The sequence below is a fragment of the Chiloscyllium plagiosum genome, unplaced genomic scaffold (assembly GCF_037043375.1).
Source record: "Chiloscyllium plagiosum isolate Xiang-an unplaced genomic scaffold, Cpla_swu_hap1 HiC_scaffold_3, whole genome shotgun sequence".
Taxonomy (NCBI): domain Eukaryota; kingdom Metazoa; phylum Chordata; class Chondrichthyes; order Orectolobiformes; family Hemiscylliidae; genus Chiloscyllium; species Chiloscyllium plagiosum.
The window spans coordinates 25,526,347-25,550,275 of NW_028270141.1; the positions used below are offsets into that span (position 1 = coordinate 25,526,347).

Here is a 23,929-nt window from a genome sequence, read left to right on the forward strand (position 1 = left end):
GATGATTATACCTATGGACTATGGGAAGGGCATATAACTGTGCGTTGACTGTTAGTTTCTAGTTTCACAGAGTGTTATTTTCAGTGTCCATTTTAAGAATGATTTTACTTGAAAATGTCTAATTACAGGACATTGGTGAGGCCTCTTTTGAAGGACTGTTTACAGTTCTAGTCGCCCTATTATGGGAAGGAGATTATCAAGCGAGAGAGGGTTCAGAAAAGATCTACCAGGATGTTTCTGGGAATGGAGGGGGACAGGTTGGATAGGCTGGGACCTTTTTCACTGGAGTGTAAGAGTTTGAGGGGTGGCCTTATAGCATTAACTAAAATTATGAGGACATTATAAGGTGAATGACGGGTGTCTTTTCCCTAGGCTTGGGGTTTTCAAGATTCAAGGGCATATCTTTAAGGTGAAAAGACAGTCGGGGTAACATTTTTACACAGAGAGTGGTTCATGTGTGGAATGAACTTCCAGAGGTAGTTATGGATGCGGGTGCAACATTTAAAAGATATTTGTATAGGTACATGAATGAGAAATGTTTGAAGAGATATGGCCCAAGCACAGACAGGTGGAACTAGTTTAGTTTGGCATTATGGTCAGGATAGACTGATTGGACCAAAGGGTGTTTTTCCTTGCTGTATGACTCGATGACAGTGACTTCAATTGTTTTTGAGATGAACTGCCATGGGATGTTTAGAGGATAGTTAATCAACTTGCTACATAAATACAAGGCTCACATGTTTCACATTACCATGGATATGGGCTTTCAGAAAGGAACAGGGTAACAAAACAAGGGTTAATTTTTTTGAAGGCTCTTGAGATTACTCAAATGCAAACTTTTGATGTTTCAGGTGTACTGTGCTGTTTCAAGGGGCTACTTTCTCATTTTCACCAACTCCATCAGATAAGACACAGTCACAGTAATATTATCTTCTGTATTTTTACTGACATATTTGATATTTAGACCAAGAGAAACAGAATTAGAATAATTTAACATAATTGTCACAACTGCATTAAACTTTAAACCACAACACACAAGGAAAGCTTCAACTTACTGAGTTACAAATCACACAACACCAGGTTATAGTCCAACAGGTTTAATTGGAAGCACTAGCTTTCGGAGCGCTGCTCCTTCATCATGTGGTTGTGGACAACTTACTGGGTATTATATCAGCTATTTAAAATGGCAGAAGGTAACAAACATGAGATTCAACTGTTGTCAGTACTGATAGCCTGTTGGGACATTGTCAAACTGGACATTAGAATAATAATTTCAATTCAAAATTATGAAGAACGCCAATGAATGTTTGTGTTCCCCACTAACTTATGACAGTGAAAATCAGATATTTTTTTTGGGTGGAAAAGACAAATGGATGCAGAATGCAGTTTAAAAGAAATAAAGTTACCTTCTTTCAGCTTGTAATACATTTTTTCTGAATTTTTCAGACTGTTAAACAACAACCAAATTAGGAGAATACCCAAGGGTGCATTTGAAGATCTGGAGAACTTAAAATATCTGTGAGTAAATCACTTTGTTTGAATTTGGAATAGCCAGTTGAACTGCTCTTAAATTTTGAACAAACACATTTTCAGTTCCTGTTTCCTTTCTCTTTTGTCAAATTCTCATTAATGCCTGAAGATAAAGGTTCAAAAAATGATTAAAGATGATTGCCTCAATGTCATGCAGGCCAGTTGGATTTTAGAGTCTGTATGTGTCTAATATGAAAATACACTGGAAGATATTTTTATAGAAGTGGACATGACTATTTAACCTTTGCTTTTTGTATTCTTGGTGAACACCAGCAATTGAACACACTACACACAACTTAAAGAGTTTGTTTTGCAGCTGTTGCTGTTAGAGAGGTCAGCCTTGATCAAGTTCTTTGACCTTCTGTTTTCTCTCTGTGTGAAGATTCCTCTGAGCACAGCCAATTTTAAAACTGTTTATTATACATTTTTGACATGTGAAAAGCCAAACCTACTGAAGACTTTTAGTGCTGCAGACAGGGAAACAAATAAAGGAATGGTGTGTATAACTTTAAAATAAAGTTGGTAATTTGCTTCTTTAAAAATTCTTCATAATTTGTTGCTGATGATTATTACTCCTGTGTTGTGTCTTTTGGAGATTGGCATCCTTTTTTGTAGTTGGATAAGAGAATGTTGAAGATTTGAGCCATTCTACCATGAGTTCTCAGGTTCTAAGCTTTTAATGAAGCACCGAAAGGGATCTCTTAATACATTACTTCCAAACTAACTGGGTTCTTTAAACTCCAAAATGCAAGGAGCAAGTGTGAAAGCTGAAGGAGAAAAGGAAGGAAAAATGCATTCCATTCTAAACATTTTAAAGTTTAAATTTGAGAAGAATCTGTGTAAAGAAAGACTGAAATTAGCCAAAAATACAAAAGAGAGTAGAATAAATCTGGGGTGAGCACAAGCGAAATGTGCAATTTTTAATTTATATTCTGTTGTGTTTTTGTTGCAAGGTGATAAGACAGTAATGTTTAATCATTCTGTTCCTTATATTGGAGTGGTAAATTGCTGCAACAAATTTTTCAGCACCTTCATTAAAACTCACAATTGCTGCAGCACCAGGAGAGGGAAGTTTCCCAAGATTAAAACTATATACAGAGTAACCTCAATTATCCAAAGGATACAGGCGGGGAGTGTTTTGTTTGGTTAATTGAATTCTGCGTAACCGAATGCCGGATAACATAGTTTAGCCAAGCATCGGGACCTTGCAATCTTGCCAGATAAGCAAATGCTGGATAATCAAGGTTCCTCTGTATTGTTTGGAAGAGCAAAGTGCGCTGTATAAAATCTGACAAGTACCAGTTAATACAGATAGGTAGTATTACCAACTTCCTTCCTGCCCCTATTAAAAGGGATGACTCATGCTGCGTTATGTCTCCAGGGCACAGGCAGTCCTCCTGGGCACTGTTCAAATAGCCTATCACCATATTCAATCACAATGATGAGTTCAGAATATCACAGTTTATACCACGATTCATTTACATGATTTCCAGGAGGAGTGACTTTCTTACAATCTGGAGTTGTAATTCTGTGCTATTTTTGTCCTCTGTCTTTCCCCACCTCCCAACCTTTCCTTCATCTTGGGCTTCTTTAATGCTCCAGTAGCTGAGCTCAGGAGTTCAGTCCAGCATGTTGCTCACTTGTCTTGGTCATGCATCACTGGTGGACATTTTGTGTAAGTTACAGTAATTTTTTAAAAATGATAGAGCACATCAGTTTGGCTTCAGCATTGAGAGGCACAGAGGTGAAGTGACGTCATTGTGCAGCAGTTAATATACTGTGTACAAGAGTTTAGCTCTGTGAACAACTGTCTAATTCAGTTTCAAAGCTGTTGAATGTGAAGTAAAACAAAGAAGAACAGCATTAGGACTGCATTAACTTGTGAAGTATGTTTATTTCATTTGCACAAGTTTAGATGTGGAGATTGTAGTTGTGTTTAGATATCTTCGTACTTTGATTTCATGTTTTTATTAGTTTGCATCAAGCATTTTGCAGCATTTCCAAAGAGAATCTGGTGAATTTTGTGTTCAGTTTTTGTTTGAAAGGCCAATTTTTGTTTGTTCTTGTTTACATTAGACATACCATCACTGTATGCAGACAGAATAAAAAATTCAGCAATGTATCTTGTGCTTTCATGCATTTTGTTATATGAGTAGCACTGTTCTAAACTGATGGGCACGTCTTTTAGTTTCGATGAAAGAGCAAAGGAGTTTTGCGAATGTGGGCAGAGTCAAATGAGAATTGTTTTCTCCCTTCATGCAGCTTTATTGGAAACCTTTGTTTCTGGCATGTTGACAGTAATCAGGGTACATTATTGGCATATACATATGTTCAAACTGTATTTAAAAGCATCATTTCATATTGTTCAATGGCTTTGGGCACTGCCTCCATTACTCATGATGGTCCTGAGTTTATGGTCACTGGTGAAGCAAATCTATTGTCACTAAAGTTAAAGAAAGTCTGTCTAAGAGTGGTATCTCAGTGCCAAGAACTTCATCAACCTTTAGTGCAAGTTATTGTCAGAGTTCCTTTTCAGTAGAAGTTAACCCAGTTGGAGCTACAGTGTTGTCAATCATATCCAAGAATTCTGGAACAAACAAACAGACAATGAAAAATACCAAGTTCCAATTGCTTTTCTTTCTGTTACTTAAAAAAGAAAGTTTGGATGAGCTTGAGGTTAAGTAGAAACTGAGAAAACATCTTTAAAAAAAAAATGTAAGTAGTTATAATGGAGACATTGGATTTGTTGTTTAGCAATAGTTGTTAACAGAATATTATCAAAAATCTAGTTGTCCCTGAGTGGGCAAAATGTAACTTTTAATGACATTTCTGACTAGGATGTGAGAATTGGCAGGATGAAATTCTCACTGTATTGATTGATTCCAGTGATTTTTGGCTCTGTTGTAGTGATTCACAGTGCAGTTGATGGTGGAGCAGTCAGTGATGGATACCAACGTCAGACTTTCTACATTGATCTGCCATACACTAAATTCGGAAGTTGCTGGGCATTTCAAAGGAGAAATGACAACAAACGCTGACAGATTATTGTCAGAACCCACGCCAAATCTGGCAGTTATCTAGCAGTTTTAAATATAGCACGCAACGTAAAATCCGAGCACAGTGAAGCACATTTCCCTACCCCATACTTATTTGATTAAAAATATTCTTATGCAATAAGTTCATTGGTTTACTGCCAAAATTCGTTATACAGAAAAAATGGTTGCATAAGATGAAGTGCTTTTCTCTTATTGTGGATCAGGTTGAACTTGAGATTGCTTAAATAATATGAGCTACTAAGACTAAAACAGATTACTAATACATGGTGTGGTTCGCAATTTTGACTTAAACATAGTTTTCTCTTCAAAATGTGTACATTTTAGTCATCTAAATATATTCAGTCCTCTGTGTATAATAGTGTTTAACAAACTGTGGATAATAAATTTGCCTGAAATACCATTTATGAGAACTGTTTAGTGGATTCAGCTCTTGTTCTTTGCTAAGTGTTTAAGCATGTCTGTTTAGGTTTAATTAGTATATGCTGGTTGGAATTAACCACCTTTTTTAAATTCACTCATGGGATGAGGGTGTCACTGGCTAGGCCAGCATTAATTGCCCATCCCCAAATGCCCAGAAGGCAGTTAAAAGTCAACTGCAATTTTTAGGGTTTGGAATCACGTTTAGGCCAAACCAGGTAAAGATTGGAGACAAAAAAAACTGCAGATACTGGAATCCAAAGTAGACAGGCAGGAGGATGGAAGAACACAGCAAGCCAGGCAATATCAGGAGGTGGTAAACCTTCATCAAACCAGGTAAAGCAAATAACATGTTAAAACAAATCATCAGATGTAAACAATATAGCGATTATCTACATCTCCTTCAAGTTTCGATGAATTGTGTGGAGCATTTTAAGGAAGAAGACCAGGTTGTGTGATTTTGACCAAACCATGAGCAAGGTAACAGGTTTTCACAAGTGTTGTAGGCCAGGCACCGACAAATAACTGGTTTTACTTTAGACAGAGGAGTGATGTGACACATAACAATTCCTGATGTCCAGGCTTTAAACTATCACAAATTCCATCATAAGTTATTTCACCAGATCAGAATTCAGCAGGGAGAATCATAAGCACTATGGGTGTAATCTTCTCCATCCAATGAAGGCAGACAAAGAGGCCAAGTAGGTCGGAAACCGGGAATTACCTCATCAGATCAGGACGTCTATATATTCCATCTCTGAGCAATCTTGTCAAAGGTAAAGCTGAGTGCCTTATTGGCCTTATCTAGAGGAAACAATTCTGGTATGAACACACCTTAAATTCATGAGATAGCATGCATTCCATTATTTGTGATGTATCCCAGTCAAACAGTAGCTACAAACTGTATAACATGTTTAGGACCTGACTGTTGTGCATTATTGGTTCAGTCAAAGTAACCTTCAGTGATTTTAGTTTGAGATTTTCTTCTCCATTTGTGGAAACTGCGAGAAGCAACAAAATTTGACAGTGTGTATGTTCCGAAACATATAACTTATGGAAACAAATTGTGGGTGCCATTTTGTACTGAATAGCAGAACAATCATCGCTGAGATAAAACCAACAAAGTGAAAATAAACACAAACAGTCTTCTTCTCGATTTAGTTTCTTTCTCCATTACTTTCACCCCCCTCTTGGCAACTGAGTCTTTAACAGTATAGGGCTTAAGCTTTCAATCACTCGCCTTGACATTTTCACTTATCCATCTCTGTGTCATCCTTTAAGATCTCCCACCCGCAGCACCCCACAAAGCAACTGACTCAAAGCCTTCGTACCACTTTGTTGGCAAAGGTTTTAATCACCCCCTCCTTATAGCTTCTGTTCTGGTTCAGTGGTGATTATTGTCTGCTATGCTTCTGTGAAACATCTTGGAACCTTTTTCTGCTTTAAAAACACTGCAAGTATAAGCTATGATGAATGAATGGACTAGTGCAGTAGATGTATGGTATGAATTATTTGAAAGAGGCATAAAACATGATAACAATTATATAAATAGCAAACAAACAGCTCTACAGTTAGGCAAATGATGTCACTGAGAAAATCAGTTTTTCAATTGTTCATCATTAATAGAAGAACAGGTAAATAGCTTTTTTCTCTCTAATTTTAAAACAGGATGAGGTCGAATAATGGTGGATCCTAAACTCTGCTGCAACTTGCTTGATATGTGAGATAAAACAACCACATTCTGCATGGAATTGAGAATGAGTACTTTGATTCAAGTCTCTTCAGAGTTTGCACACCCATTAATATCCACAATATAAATAAATTCACAGGTATTTAAAAATTATATAGTTATGAAGACACTTCCATTATTAATTTTGTTTTGGGGATACAAATTTAAATTATCATTATGGTTGATTCATTGAAAAAATTGAAGGTGAATAGACTTTGTTCTGAAAAGCCAACTTTTATATTTCAAGTCAAGTGACCAGCCAGTGCATTATGAACTATGATTTGGAGGTGCCAGTGTTGGACTGAGGTGGACAAAGTTAAAAATCACACAACACCAGGTTGTGGTTCAACAGGTTTATTTGGAAGCGGAGCTTCGAAAACTAGTGCTTCCAAATAAACCTGTTGGATTATAACCTGGTGTTGTGTGATTTTTAACTTTATAAATTATAGAACAGTTGGACCTATATACCTTGTAATTACATGTCTGGGCATATGCTATTAGGAGTTTGGGGATTTTTTTGGATAATGTTTGAAAAAAAAATAGTTGACAACCTATTGTATAACGTACTGAGGTAAGTCACACAATCCACCTGAAAGGAAGAATCTTATGTGAAACCAGTTTTGAGAAGTGCAAAACCAGAGGCAGCTATTCCCTTTTGATATCTCCTGAATAAACTGCTTCTGAAAATATCCCAGTGACAGACACGTGTTTATTGATACCTGTCTGCATGAGCCAGGGCCCCAGACCCAAAGCCATCTGGAAGATTTCATATCTTATTCTTCTTTCCTTAATAAACTACCAATTCGTTGGTCAAATTCTTTTCTTTTTGTATAGTTTGTCTCTGCTGGGAAATTCTGTCTACTTTTTTCTTTAACTAACATTTGCATATATAGTAGGGTATTTAGAAGGCTAAATGTTTAAACTGTTATATTTAATACACTTTGAAGCTTTATGAAGGTTTTTTTAAAATAAATTGATCATTCATTGTTTACCAGAGAAAGTTGGTTGGCTGATTTGTATTTGGAAATTGATAGATTTACATACACAAATGGCCAACATTTTCTTTAAGCATATGTCGTGACTACTGAAATAGTAAGACCTCAGAGAAACACTATACTTCTCCCACCTCAGTCATAAGATATGATTGGGGGCTTTTGAGGGATTTGAAATCCACTGACAAACATCAGTGCTGTTGCTTTCAGAGGCTAAGGCTGGTTATGATTTTCACGGTGACTTTTGCTATATGCATTGAAAACCAGATGGCTTTGTCTGTTGCTACGGCCTTTCTGCAGAGGGACAATTTATCCCCAAGTGATTTGCAAAAATTAACCATAGCTAGCCTAATTGCATGGCAGAAATGTTAGCGTTAGACTTAAAAGCAGTGGTCAAGAAATTAAATATAATTGAGGTAAGAGCCCAGCATTTGAAATTTAGTAAAGGTAAAGGTAATCCAGTTGCAAGTTCAGGAACATTAGCTACAATTCTTTTGCAGATGATGCAGATTGAAATAGAAAAGGAAAAATAACTGCAGATGGTCCTTGATTTACAAATATCTGACTTATAACTGCTGAACTTATGAATGAGATCCCAAATTCATCATAATTCTTAAGATTAACATGCAAACATTTGGGATTCAAGATGGCGGCGATCCAATAGGTCTGCCCTGCTGAGCTCTGCATCAGAACCCAGACGAAGTGGTGCACTCACCCTCCCTCTATTACCCATTGTGGTAGATATTGTTAGTTTTTGACCCCCAGAATTGCTGTGTGTTAATTTAAAATAGTTACAAAAATAACTAAAGGGAAGGGGCCATGAGGATCGCAACAAGCAGGGCACCCCCCTGCTTGGACACGCCCACTGTCATGGTATCTGCCTCCGTGAACGCTCCCGGGGACTGAGCTGTGGAGCAGAGCCTAGTCTCGGAGTTTGTGATATTCCGAGAGAAGATCGATTCAGCGATGGAGGAGACCCAGACCAGGCTGGAACCAATCTCGGCCATGCTGCAGAAGCATGACCAGGAGATCCAGCGTCTCGGGCAGTGTGTCATGGAGGTGAAGCAGCATACCGCGGCCTTCAAAACCACGTGGAATCCTTGGCGGGTCTGGTCCAGGCCCTGGACGGCAGGTATGGGCCTTGGAGGAGCAGGTAGACGCCCTTGAAAATCGAGGCCATTGGAAGAACATTGGCCTGGTGGGGCTGTTTGAACAGGAGGAGGAAGGTCAGCTCCTCAGCTTCTTGGAGCAATGGCTACCGCAGTTTTTGAAGCTGGAAGTCAAGGCAGGCCGGGCGTGGGTCGAGTGAGTCCACCGCGTCGCAATGCGCAGGTCTGGATCAGATTAGCATCCCCGCCCGGTCCTACTGCGACTCCAGCATTCCAGAGATAAGCAAATGGTCTGGAAACCTCCAGAGTGCTTGGGAAGGATCCACAGGCTCTGATATACAAAGGATCACAAATTATGCATTTCCAAGATTTTTCTGCAGTCGTGATTCATAAGAGGAAGGCCTTTGATGAGGTAAAAAGGCAGCTGAGGGATTTGAATATCCAGTATTCCGTAAAATATCTGGAAATATTATGTTCTAGCCAAGGAGGGTCCGTGCTTAATTTTGACTTACCGGAAAAGGCAAAGGACTTCCTGGATATCTTAAAATAGACAGATTGCCTCAAATAATATGGACAATCATGTTTACTTTTGTTTTCTCTGTAGTTTGCCTGGTTTATCGGGGTTTGTTTTTTAATATATGTGGGGATCCTAACTGTGTTTTTCTTTTTCTGTCTCTTCTACCTTCTCCCTCCCCTCCTGTTATCCTTTTTTTTTTGTCTCATTTCCTTTTTGTTTCTCTCCTTTCTCTTCTTTGGTATGGGATGGGGCAGGAGCACCTAGGGTTGAAGTATGGATAGGGCATGTTGAATGCCCACTTTCAATTTTCTTGTTATAAGACGCTTGTAACTTTTTCTTACTGTGTTGTCTGGGCCTGGGGCATGGCTTCAGCTAGAAGGAGCCATGGAGGGGTTAGTGGGTGGTATGAGCGCCCCCTGTGGGCCAAGGGGAAGTCTCCTTTCATTTTGTTATTTTGGTCTGTTGCAGAAGTAGTTGTTAGAAGTTTTGATTTGGTAGTTTTGGCAGTTGTAATTTTAATTTATTCAAACTGTTTGTTGTTTTCACTCTGTGCGCTATGAATGGGGTTCTTCCTCCCGGAGGAGTCACACACTGTTTCGGATGGCTATGGCTAACCGTTCATTTAAATGGTGCACCTGGAATGTTAAGGGGTGTCATTCACCAATTAAGAGAAAAAAGGTATTTTCAAGCCTTAGAAAAGAGAGGGTTGATGTAACCTTGCTGCAAGAAAAGCATAGGACCGATAAGGAACACTTGAAGTTACAGCAGGGACGGTTCAGACAGGTGTCTTTCTCATCCTTTGATTTGAAAAGTAGAGGAGTTGCTACACTCATCCAGAAGAATCTCCCATTTCAACTATTAGACAAAATTAAGGATGAATATGGGTAGTTTATAATTCTTAAAGCTTTAATACATGGTAAGGAGTACTGGATCTTGAATGTATATTGCACCCCCCCCCCCCCCCCAACCCCAGCACATTACCCTCAAATTTTTAACGGATGAGCTTTCCAGGTTGATGGCCCTTGGGTGCATCATACAATTACAGGGAGAGACTTTCACCGACCAATGGACCCTGAGGTGGATAGAATGCTTAGGGGCCTTGCGGGTATGTCCCTGCAATCCAAGCAGTTGGTGGACCTGAGCAGGGAGCTGGGGATTGGTGGATGTTAGGAGATGTCTTCACTCTGAGGGTAGGGATTTCACCATTTCCTTTAACCCACCTAAGCACTACACTAGGATTGACATGCCTTTTACCCCATTGACCTTTTGAATTTGGTGCTGTCTTGCAGAATCGAGAGCATAGCCATTTTCGATCATGCAGCAGTGTACATGGAGGTCAAGGTCGGTGGTAAAGGGACAGGCTCGCGGCACTGGTGCATGGATCCTTTCCTCTTGAAGGAGAGCAAGTTTACTGAGTATTTCTCCCGGGAATTTAAAATTTTTGGAACAAAACTCCAGGTACAGCCAGTAATCCGTTGGTGCTCTGGGAGACTGCCAAGGCCTATGCACGGGGTTTGATTATTTCTTACTTGGCGACCCGGAAGCGGCAAAGGGGAGAGCAACAGCGTTTGCTCGAGGCTCGCCTGAAGGCAGCTGGGTTAGCATATTTTGACAGACCGTCTGTAACCAAGTTGCAGCGGATTACAGCCCTCAGGGCTACTTTGAATGCTACGCTCACCCAGACAGCAAAGAGGGAAATCTCTTTTGCAAAACAGAGGTTATTTGAGTATGGCAATGAACCGGGTAGATATCTAGCATACCTGGCCAGAAAGAAGAATGCCCCCCAATCTATCACATCGATCAGAGAGAGTGCTGGTACTCTTACTTGCGATGACAAAATAATTAACCCAGCATTTAGGAAGTTCTGCTCTGAGCTGTACCGGTTGGAGGGCTGTGAGGACAGATTGGCGAAGATCGAGTCCTTTTTTATGACCTTGGACTTTCCAGGTGTAACTTCTGAGCAAGTGTCTTTTCTGAATGCTCCCCCTGACAATCCAAGCGATAAAGGAGGTGGTGAGGCAGCTCCAGAGTGGTAAAGTATCTGGCCCAGACAGACTCCAGAGTGAATTCTACAAGGACTTTACAGACACTTTGGCCTAGCCACTCTTGGATATGTACATCAACTAGTACAGTCAGGATTGCTTCCTATCCTCTCTGAGAGATGCAAATATCTCTCTTATTATCAAGAAAGGGAAAGCCCCAGAGGATTGCACTTCGTACAGGCCCAAATCGATACTGAACGTGGATTTTAAAATTCTGTCGAAAATGCTGGTGTTGAGTTGGAGAGGGTTTTGCCCTTCATTGTAAAGGAGCAGACAAATTTTATTAAGGGTCGTAGGTCTACTAATAATATTAGAAGCATATTAAACATGGTCCAGGTAAGCCAGCAAGTGTCAATTCCAGGTTTGGTCATCTCCCTGGATGCAGAGAAAGCGTTTGACCGGGTGGAGTGGCCATATTTCTTTTATGTACTGGAGCGGTTTGGTATTGGAGGGGTTTTTACCAGGTGGGTGACAGTGTTATATAGTAATCTGAAAATGACGGTTCTCACTAATGGTATAAAGTCAGACAATTTTAGTATCGTCAGAGGCAGCTGACAAGGGTGCCCTCTCTCACCGTTATTATTTACATTGGTGATTGAGCTGTTGGCAGAGGCCATCCGGAGGAACTCCAATATAATTGCCTGGAAGGTAGGATCAGGCAGGCATAAGGTCACCCTTTACACAGATGATGTTTTTCTCTTTTTAACTGATCCGCTGATATCTGTGCCCCATTTAATACAAGTGATTAATCTATTTGGTTTGTTATCGGGATATAAAATTAATTTTATGAAGCCAGAGGCCATTCCTGTGGGGGGGCCTTACTAGAATATCTGATCTTGGGGATAGAACCTGTTTCCCTTTCAGGTAGTCACAGGGAGGTTTCTTGTATTTAGACATTTTTATCACCCCGGCCTTTGATCAATTATATAAAGCTAACTTTGTGCAGTTGCGAGAAAAGATCAGGCAGGACCTACGGCGTTGGGAGGATCTTCTGATAATCTGGTTGGTTTCCTCCCACAGTCCAAAGATGTGCACGTCAGGTGAATTGGCTATGCTAAATTGCCCGTTGTGCTAGGTGCATTAGTCAGGGGTAAATATAGGGTACGGGAATGGGTCTGGGTGAGTTACTCTTCAGGGGGTCAGTGTGGACTTGGGGGGGCCGAAGAGCCTGTTTCCATACTGTAGGGAATCTAATCAATTTACAAAAAACTTCCCCTTTCACCTCCATAGTAGGAATGTTAGGATTCCAGCCAGAGTCGATGGACTCCGGCTTTAAGTTCTGGGAGTCGAGAGGAGTCTCCTGTTTGGGAGATTTATTTGACAGGAACATAAAGATGTCTTTCGAGCAGCTGAGCCAGAAATATGGGCTATCTAGGAGGGACCTATTTTGTTACTTTCAGGTTTGGGACTTCGTACAGAAAAATACTATGTTTAGTCCCTATAAGTCGGACATGGAGAGGAGAGTGCTTCGGTCCACGGGTGCTCTCCCAGTCAGCACTCTCTATCATTTGTTAGGAGGTAATGTCTCAAAGGACATTGAGCGGCTGTGAGGAATCTGGACTCAAGAATTGGGGGTGGAGACCTCATCAGAGGCTTGAGAGGATATTTGGGAGAACATAAGGAAGATTTTGATTTATATTAGGACACAGGTTATGCAATTCAAGGTACACCGAAGGGCTCATTTGGCACAGGAGCATCCCCCATGTGCCCCAAATGTTAAAACAGATGATGGCACTCTTACTCATTGCGTATGGTCATGCCACAAACTGCGTAGGTATTGGGGTGTCATAGCGAGTGTGTTGGAAGGGGTCTTGGGAGCTGAGGTCAAGGTGGATCCGGTGTCCGTCCTCTTGAGTTTGCTGAATCTCCCTTTTTTGGATGCGCATGGGAAGAAACTGTTTAGTATTCTTTTATTCTGTGTGAGGAAGAACAGTCTAATGAGCTGGGTGTCGGAGAACTCCCGCAGGACTCTCGAGCTGGCGTTGATTAGTTATGGAGTACATCCCCCTGCTCTTCCTTCCCAGTATGATGCACCAGAAAACTAAACTGTTTTATAGAACGTGATGGCCCTTTCTGAATTATATAGATGCAGACTTGTCGGTTATATTGGTCAGGTCCTTTGTGTAGTCATGAGGACTATATCTGGTCGTCCAGAGGCCCCTGGGAGGAAGAACCCTGAACAAATACAGGTTTGCCTACTGTTGCCTCCAGTGGTGTAGAGCTTTGGTGGGATTGCGCTGAGCGTGGTAACTTAACTGAATGTACTTTAATCTACCTTGGATCAACTTGGTTTAATATTAATGTTTTTTTAGTTATTTATTAATTTGGAGTTTTCGTAGGGTTTTTTTTCTCTCTCTCCTCAGTGATTTGTGGAGTAGAGTAGTTTGTTTACTGTTATTGTCATTATATGAAAAAGTTGTTATACTGTTTTGTCGTGATTTTATAATGTAAAAAATTTGAAATCTTTTTTCTGAATGAAGAGCAAACATTTTCTTGTACTTAGGCTCAGCTGTTTTATGTTGTATTGTGTTCCAACTGTACTCAAGAATGATACCCACTGATAACCTGGAGACTGCCTGTGTGCAGACTTGAACAGCAAAGAGGATTGGAAATAGTAAAACTTAGAAAGAAGCAGAAGAAAGGATACTTCAGAGAGTGAAAATGGAAAAGGAGAGTGCATTTAAGAAGCTGAGAGTAGAACAAAAATAAAAAGAAGAGAGATCAGAGATAGAGAGGTTGAGATTCTAGGAATACTGCCTTAAAAGGCTGCAATTTGAAAAAGATGGGTGTACTTGTCTCCAATCAACCTCCGATGAGGACGGATCTGAATCCAACTTAGGGTCAAGTGATGAGCTGCTAATATTTCTAGAGTTTGAGGGAAAGGACACACAGGCATTTTTCATTTCTAAACAAAAATGGCTAAACAGAGGAGGTTGCAAAAAGAAAACTGAACACTGCTCAGGCAGTGCAGGCTTTTTGACAGCACTCAGTTTATGTTGTGCTTTCTGAAGAGGTTTCTATAGATGGAGAAAGCAAAAGAAAAATTCTCTGTGCTAATAATTTGGTCCCTGTGGCTTACAGAGAGAATTATTTCAGAGCTTGCAGAAGCAGCCTGGGCAGAATGATATTAAACTTGTGATAGTAAAGCAATTTGTCTTGGACTGTTGAATGTGAACACTAAAGGTAGAGGCCAGCAATGAGATCCTTAGGCCAATAATTCACTGCCTGAGGCCTCACTGGGCCCTTCAAGATAACAATTGCGAGTGACCAGAGGGTAGCTATGGTCTTGGTACAGAGAGTTTCCAAAAGAGCCAAGTCAACATCAGAAGAGATACTTTACAATGAAAAAAACTAACTCTAAGATTGCAACTTGCTTCTAAACATTTTGATTTGTATGTCTGCCATATCTAGAAGGTGACGCTAGTCATAATCATTTACACTTTGTGGAAAAATGAAAAGAAATTATGGCATTCTATTTTCAGGAAGTTTACTATTGCAACCCTGTCACTTAAAGCTTGTCCACATTATGACTGAAGAAAAATAATGTAATTGCCAATATTATGTTTAAAGTTTACCTTTGAATTCTCTGATTGTCAAGATGGTTCTTGGCAGAGTAACATTTGTTACATATAATGAGTGATGAAAATGAGTTTTTAAATATGGCTTTTCATACTTTGCGTTTATGTCCACACTTTGTCATGAAACACTGTTTGAAAATAGTGTTTAATTCCTCCAAGGTTAGAGGTGGTAGGAAGATACTACCATCTTTTTAACAACTCCTTGATGAAATAATTATGAATATTTGTTCATTGTTCAAAACTGAGGAGGCTTTTTTCAAAGAAAAGCTGGAAAGACACTGAATTTTTTTTAAACTTACTGGAAGAGACAATTAAGCTATGTAAACATCTGGAGCTTTATAGACTATAGAACTCCTTGGAATTGTTTACAGAGAAGTAGCATCTGGTTTATGGCTGTGGGAGTTTTGCTTTTTTTAACATATTGTGTGGAAGAGGTGATTGGTATGTAGCCTGAATAAAGTCACCATTTCAGTTCACCTGTTTTGAAAAAAAATTTGGAAAAGCCAGTGTGAGATCTGATAAACATGCACACAGCAATTCTCCTGAGAAGCTTCGAGAAGTATTGTTCTTGACATCACCTAAACAAGCAACTTCTGAAATGGTCCCAGTGACAACCTCATGCCTAGTGACAAGTGTCTTTGTATGCTAGAAGGCCAGAATGATAGCCATTTGTACTATTTCATATTTTATCCTTACTTCACAAATCAATAATTATTTGGGCAACATTCTTTGTCAAGTTAATATATGCAGAGACACTGGTGTGAGTTAGGCTATTTAGAAGGGTGACTATTTAAACTGTCTTATTTCAATTTGTGCTAATAAGCTTTGCCTCCTTTTTGAATAGAAAAAAAATGAAATATAGTTTAGGTTATCAAAGAAACCTGGATGTCAGATTTATGTTGTAAAATTGATAGATTTACATATCATTTGGACATCAGGTGAAAGACTAAGGACTGTACCCTAATTATTATAATTTTTTCTTTGGCTTTCAGTACTCATGTCAGTCATGCCAATGAGATTTTCAAAATTTCTTGTGTCCACTTTAAATTATACTTGTACTGTGGAATTATTAAAATAACTTCTAGACAAAATAACACTATGGACTGCAATTCCATTCACTCGCCACAAATGAGAAGACTGAGTTGACCAATTCTTAGTTTTTCAAATTGCCCAGTCAGAAATCTTATAAAAGATCTGTATTTTCACCAATTGCCATTTTAATTTTTCCAGTTAAGATGCTTTTAGAGTTCTCACCCTTGTTTTCTGTCCTCTCATGACCTCACCTCTCTCCATCTGTGTACCTTCTTCCTTAAACTCTGCAATACTCTGAGATAATTGTGCTCCTTCAGTCTGACACAGCCTCAGTTTCCATGTTCAGCATGAAATGGGACCTGTTTAGACAAAATATTGAAGCCATCAGGAGGTACAGAGCACTCTTGATGGTCCAGCTGATCTGTTTCTGCCATTCAGTTTTATACACTTGTGTGTTCTGCCATTTGCAATAGTGTGAGCATGTAAGAGTGTGTGCTTGTCTTTGAGTGTTTGTGTGAGAGTGTATCGTGTAAAGGGGTCACCTGTAATATGGCATGAATCCAAGGTCCCAGTTGAAGCCTACCTCATGGGTATCAAGCTGTTGCACTATAACGTGGTGTTGTGTGAGTTTTAACTTAGGCAGCATAGACATGGTGGGTTGAAGGGCTTGTTTTTATGCCATAAGACTCTATGACTTTATTTGCTGATGTACATTTATTAGGTAGTTAAAATGCAAATCTAGCAAACTCCTAAAATAAACACGGTAAGGTACCTTTAGTGTGAAGCAAATGGCACAACAATATGAATCAAAAAGTAAGTTCTAAGATTCAAATCTTGCAGCTTTTGAAATTGCAGGCTGCTTTGCACATAAAAAACACATTCAATCAACGCACTCCATTTACCAGCAAAATTGAACTGATTATGTATTTGTAAATGGTGACCAGACTTAAGATTTAAAATATACTTTCCATCTTTAGGATTTCCCATTGCTTACATTTTCCATTGATAAGCAGATCGGTTGTGTTCAACAATTATTTCATTGAAGCATTGCAAATTTTTGTTAGATTCCACGTTGAGCCCAATAAGTTTAAAAAGAGGAATTCAAAACTCCAGTTGGTCGCTGAAAGGATAACACAGCAAGCTTTCCCCTTTTTAAGGCTTTTGCTGCAGCAAACAGAGTAAAAGCACTTGGACTAAACACTACCTTTGTAGACAACTTATGTTTTAAAGAATAGAACAGAACTTTCCCTTTTTAACAAATGGGTATTCTTTTATGCTGTCCTGAAGTTAATTTTCAAACGTTTTGGACCAGGTCCAAAGTGTTCTGGGTCATCCGAAGTGGAAGACGAGTAAAAGTTCTGATTGTAACAGGCTGCACCTTTTTTGAGGTAGTTTAGGTGTTGGAGGTGATGTCCTCAAATTCTAAGAACAGCAATTACTATTTTTTTTATGCTGCTGCATTGTTTTGGAACTTCAGAGAAAAAAAGTCAAAACAATGGCACTTTTAAAAGGGAGAATAATAGACAATAGGCAGCACATGGTTAGTGAAGGCGAGAGAGAGAGAGAGAGAAAGAAACCCACACTGCTAACTGACACAGCAGTGGACCTATGCAGTGACTGCCTTTGCTGTTTGAATTTATGTATCTCTGGACATCGGAGTGCATCCAAAAAAAACTTAACAAACCGTGAAATTCACAACTGATCTTGGAGGAATCTGTGTGGGACAGCTCACAACACAGGAACAGATAAGTGAATAGTTTTTGAGTGTAGCCTTGCTGAGTCGAGTGGGTTCTTTCTTGATGATATGTTTTATTGAGTTCAGTCTCTTGATGAAATTTTAAGAATATAGCCATATGTATTAAGTTAGCCTGGAGCAGTGCATTTTTTAGGGTAATAAGGTGGTGCTATTTTCTGGGTCTAGATTGTGAAGGAGCAAAGATGGCCTTTAGTACAGTTAAATGCTCTTCCTGTCAGATGTGGGAGTTTCGGGAGAGTGTACATGTTACTGATGATGATATCTGCAGGAAGTGTCTTTGGTTGCGAATCCTATCAGATCGAATGGGTCAGTTGACACAACAGTTAGATGCAATAATTCTATTAGATTTAAAATAGTGATGGAAAAGGATAGACCAGATCTAAAAGTTGAAGTTCTAAATTGGAAGAAGGCTAGTTTTGATGATATGAGGCAAGAACTTTCGAAAGCTGATTGGGAGCAGATGTTCACAGGTAAAGGGACGGCTGGAAAATGGGAAACCTTCAAAAATGAGATAATGAGAGTCCAGAGACAATATATTCCTGTTAGGGTGAAAGGCAAGGCTGGTAGGTGTAGGGAATACTGGATGACTAGAGAAATTGAGAGTTTGGTTAAGAAAAAGAAGGAAGCATATGTCAGGTATAGACAGCAGAGATCAAGTGGTTCATTCGAAGAGTGTAAAGGCAGTAGGAGTATACTGAAGAGGGAAATCAGGAAAGCAAAAAAGGGAACATGAGGTAGCTTTGGCAAATAGGGTTAAGGAGAATCCAAAGGGTTTTTAATAAAAAAAAATTAAGGACAAAGGGGTAATTAGGGAGAGAAGATGACCCCTCAAAGATCCGCAAGACAGCAGCAAGAGATGGGGGAGAAAATAAACGAGTATTATGCATCAGTATTTACTGTGGACAAGGATATGGAAGATATAAACTGTGGGGAAAAAGATGCTGATATCTTGAAAAATGTCCACATTACAGAGCAGAAGGTGCTGGATGTCTTGAAATGCATAAAAGTGGATAAATTCCCCAGGACCTGGTCAGGTGTACCCTCAAACTCTGTGGGAAGCTATGGAAGTGATTGCTGGACTACTTGCTGAGATATTTGTATCATCAATAGTCACAGGTGAGGTGCTGAAAGATTGGAGGTTGGCTAACGTGGTGCTAATGTTTAAGAAGGGTAGTAAGGACAAGCCAAGGAACTACAGACTGGTGAGCCTGAGACCGGTGGTGGGCAAGTTGTTGGAGTGAATCCTGAGGGACATGATTTACATGTGTTTGGAAAGGCAAGGGCTGAATAGGGATAGTCGACATGGCTTTGTCCATGGGAAATCATATCTCACAAACTTGATTGAGTTTTTTGAAGAAGTAACAAAGAGGATTGATGAGGGCAGAGTGGTGGGTGTGATCTATATCGACTTTAGTAAGGCATTTAACAGGGTTTCCCATGCGAGACTGGTGAGCAAGGTTAGATATTATTGAATACAGGGAGAACTAGTTCAAAGGTAGAAGACAGAAGGTGGTGTTGGAGGGTTGTTTTTCAGACTGGAGGCCTGAGACCAGTGGAGTGCCACAAGGTTTGGTGCTGGGTCCTCTACTTTTAGTCATTTATGTGAATGATTTGGATGTGAACAAAGGAGATATAGTTAGTAAGTTTACAGATGAAACCAAAATTGGAGGTGTAGTGGAGGTAACAGTGAAGAAGGTTACCTCAGAGTACAATGTGATCTTGATCAAATGGGCCAATGGGCTAATGAGAGGTAGATGGAGTATAATTTAGATAAATGTGAGGTGCTGTATTTTGGAAAAGCAAACCTTAGCAGGACTTGTACACTTCATTGTAAAGTCCTAAGGCATGTTGCTGAACAAAGACACCTTGGAGTGAGGGTTCATAGCTCCTTGAAAGTCAAGTCACAGATAGTTAGGATAGTGAAGAAGGCATTTGCTATGCTTTCCTCTATTGATCAGAACATTGAGTACAGAGGTTGGTAGGTCATGTTGCAGCTGTATAGGACATTAGTTAGGCCATTTTTGGAATATTGCGTGCAATTCTGGTTTCCTTCCCATTGGAAGGATGTTGTGAAACTTGAAAGGGTTCATAAAAGATTTATATGGAGGTTGCCAGGATTGGAGGATTTGAGTTATAGGGAGAGGTTGAATAGGCTGGGGCTGTTTTCTCTGGAGCGTCGGAGGCTGAGAAGGTGACCTTGTAGAGGTTTATAAAATCATGAGGGGCAAGGATAGGATAAGTAGAGAAATTTGTTTCCCCGGGGTTGGGGAGTCCAGAACTAGAGGGCATAGATTTACGGTGGGGAAAGATATAAAAGGGGCCTAAGAGGCAACTTTTTCATGGAGTGTTGTGCATGTATGGAATGAGCTGCAGAGGAAGTGGTGGAGGTTGGTACAATTGCTACATTTAAAAGACATCAGGATGGGTCTTTGAATAAGAAGGGTTTAGCGGGATATGGGCCGGGTGCTGGCGGCTAGGACTAGATTGGGTTGGGATATCTGGTCAACATGGACAAGTTGGACCAATGAATCTGTTTCTGTGCTACTCATTTCTATGACTCCTGAAGTTGAGAGTAAACTTCCATTTCTTCCCTCTCTTAGCCTGGTCATAGTGACCCCAAAACAGTCTTTCGCAGTGCAGGTTTTCCTTTGATTCTCCCTCTCATGGAAACGAGGCAAGTTTTCCAGCTTGATCATGAATTTGGTCTTTTCAGTCGAGGGCAAAACTCTCACTCTCATTCCTGCACAGCAAACTGTTGAAAGGTTCAGACCCTTGCTGTTCTCTTTTCTCTTGGATCCTGACAGACTGCCTGTGTCTGACTCGCTGTTCTTTCGTCCTCCGTTCTATTGTACCATGAAAGTAATTGACTATAGTTTGACATATAATAATTTAACCATTCTCAATATCCTTCTTGAAGTTGGAGACTTGCGGTCTAATTGCTGTAAGCACAAATAACTGGTGCAAAACTTCTAAGTGTGAACACTTTACACTCTCTTTCCAGCAAACAACTTGGGGTTTACCTTAATGTTGAACAGCACCCATCACCCATGCCTGTTATTCGGCAGGCTTCAGAACAATCATGTGACCTCCTTCATTTCAATCTCAATTTAAAGAGACAGTCGCAATACATCGAGAGGGTCTGATGCTGCAATTGCAATTACAGATATCATCATCAAACGATTGTGAAAAGCATGGAACTGCACAACTATTTTCCAAAGTGACCAAATTATGCAGCAATGAGATGGTATCCGGTTTGAGCACACTCCTCATTCTCGAGTGTGATATCAAATAATTAACTCAAGCAGAAGTTCTGTGTGCTCCAATTATATGCATTCTTCAAATAGCTCTTAAAAATTAATAGACAGATTAATCTCTTTTTCACTCTCCATATGATTTAAATATTTTTGTTTGCGTACCTAAATTATTAGCCAGTTTCTCTGGCCCAACTGATCATTCATCAAATAGGTTACCATTGCTTTTTGATCATGCTAAGAAACCTTCCCAGTCTCATTTTATCACCAATGCCCGTTTTCCTTGGTCTTGCTTTCTGTCTACATTCTTTGTATTATTACTTGTTTCTCTATCAAGTCATTCAGTCTTCTTTACAATTTCCCTCAATCTGTGTATACCTGTTCAGTTATCTTGTACGCTAACTTTACTGTTTTTCCTTAAGCGTTCAGGTCTTGCTTTTCTTGCGACAATCTCTTCCGTCAGGCAGATGATACAGAAGCTTGAACGCATGCGCTAACAGGTTCAAGAACAGCATCTTCCCTGCTGTTATGAGATGAATGGACTCATTAACTACAATAATGTTGGCCTTGTTAATGTCGATCTTAGATTGCGCACCTTCTGTGGAGAAACCTGCATACCTCACACTATCTAAGCACCTTATGATCTGTTTGTCCTTACTTGCTATGGTCTGCCTATACTGCTCACAAAACAAAGCTTTTCACTGTATTTGGATCCATATGACTACAATAAATCAAATCAAATGTTCACTCTAAAGTAGATATATATACAGGCAAGATGACAGACAAGAAACAAGCCTGCTTCACAGCCACCTAATACTGAGGGCGGGCTAAATTAGTTCAGAGTGAGTCCTCTGCTGCTTCACTGTGGATGAAGTCCACCCTGAGGAGCTGCTGGCCAAACTGATTAACTGGTAGTGCCACAGTTTTGTAGTGGCCACTGCTGGCACTGCAGGCAGGTTAAGGAAAAATCCAATGAATCTCCATCCAGGTAAGTTGGAGGGGCTTTAAGAAGGGCCGCTTTCTTTGCAGCTAAAGGGGGGTGGTTTTCGGTGTTGGATGTGGAAGGGTTTTAAAGGCAGTGAAGGTAGAAAGGAAGATGGGTGTACTATTTTTTCGAGGGGTGATTTGAACTGATAGGCTAAGAGTACCTTCCTGCCATTTTAAAAGGTTTTAGGGAAAACGGTTGCCCACGACCATCATATTACAGCATGTGCAGGGTAATATTAGTGGGGGGGTGGGGGGATAAGACGGATGGTCAGTTGAGCTTTGTACAAGTTCAGTTGACTGTTAATTATTTAATTACATATGGTGAGAAAGAGTGGATTTTAGCAGCTACCCATACCTGTAGTGTGTGGGTGATATCAGGTAAAGGTGGCAGGCAACTGACAAGCCACTTGACCTATTTTAGGTGGTCCACGAATGAAAACAGACCAAGGTGGAAGCATGGAATATCCAGATGTTTGAATCTTTGTCTTTCTCAGATTCATTATTTCTTTCTACTTTGTTGCTACTCCATTCTTTGATTGACATTCATTTCCAATACTCTGCCATTTCTCTCATATATCTTTGCTTTTCCCACAATCTCTTGGTTCTTAAGACCATAAGACATTGGAGCAGAATTTAGGCATTCAGTCCATCAGGTCTGCTCCACCATTCGATCATGGCTGATAGGTTTTTCAATCCCACTTTCTCACTTTCTCCCCATAATCTTTGAATCCCTTGCCAATCAAGAGCTTACCTAAACTGTTTTAAATATATTCAAAGACCTGACCTCCACAGCCTTCTGTGACAGTGAATTCCCACAGATTCACCACTCTCTGGCTAAAGAAGTTTCTCCTTATTTCTATTCTAAAGGGTCTTCCCTTTACTCTGAAGCTGTTTCCTCAGGTCCTTGTCTCTCCTACCAATGGAAACATTTTCTCAACGTCTAATCTGTCCAGACCATTCAGCATTCTGTAAGTTTCAACCAGCTCTCCCCTCATCTTTCTAAACTCCATTGAGTATACTCTCAGAGCCCTCAAGCATTCCTCAGTTAAACCTTTCATTCCTGGGATCACTATCGAGAATCTCCTCTGGACGTGCTCCAAGGCTAATACGTCTTCCCTGAGGTATGGGGACCAAAATTGCTCACAATACTCTAAATGTGGTCTGACCAGAGCCTTATAAAACCTCAGAAGCTCAGCCCTGCTTTTATATTCTCGTCACAGAGACCAAAGTAAGTCTTTGCTGTAAACAATTGGATAATAGTAACAACTCAAGCAATTGTCATGTGGCAAAACCTACAACGGAAACATATGGAGATGGAGTTGAGACTGGAAGCAAATGCATTTAAGCAGAGGATTGCCAACATTAAGCGGGAGGGAATTTTGATGGATCCAGAGTTGAATGTCATGTAGAAAATCGGCTCGATCTGTCACAGTAATGTGGTTAATGGAAGTAATGAATATCTGTTGTCATAAAGCCAAGTGACAGCTGAAATGTGCTTTTGGGTAATATCTCCCTGGCCTGGAACACAAGTAACCTTGTGGTGCTCTGGAATGAGCGAAATGAATGTATTCCAAAACTGCCTGATTGGTTACAGTTGCCATGGTCAGATATCATCCCCCAACTGTCCTAAATCTTTTTCAGATAGTACTAATCTATTGCTTATTTTACCAGTTTGGGATTTTTGTGGAGCTCTGAATTTTCAATGTGAAATACACATAGCTTTTGGTGTACTGTGATAAAATACAGTTAATCACGAGATGTGTTTGAATTAAGCTCAAGTTTTGCTTGATTTTATGCTTCAGGAGAACAAACTTATTGTGTCATAATGCTGCATTTTTCTTTCTTATAAAGTAGCATGGCCCAGGCCTTAATTACCTTTTCAACACCAAATCCAAGCTCTTGATGGCAGTGTGTCCTGGACTTTGTCAGAATG

General features: G+C 39.9%; 1 protein-coding gene across 2 annotated transcripts in view; it reads left to right on the forward strand.

Annotated features, from left to right (window-relative positions):
- Window positions 1-23,929, forward strand: part of pxdn (peroxidasin) — a 245,960-nt gene that overhangs the window by 115,962 nt on the left and 106,069 nt on the right. For both annotated transcript variants that reach the window (XM_043678736.2, XM_043678744.2), the window contains exon 3: window positions 1,447-1,518. In XM_043678736.2, the coding sequence (XP_043534671.2) occupies window positions 1,447-1,518 (72 nt within the window). The remainder of the gene's footprint in view (window positions 1-1,446; window positions 1,519-23,929) is intronic.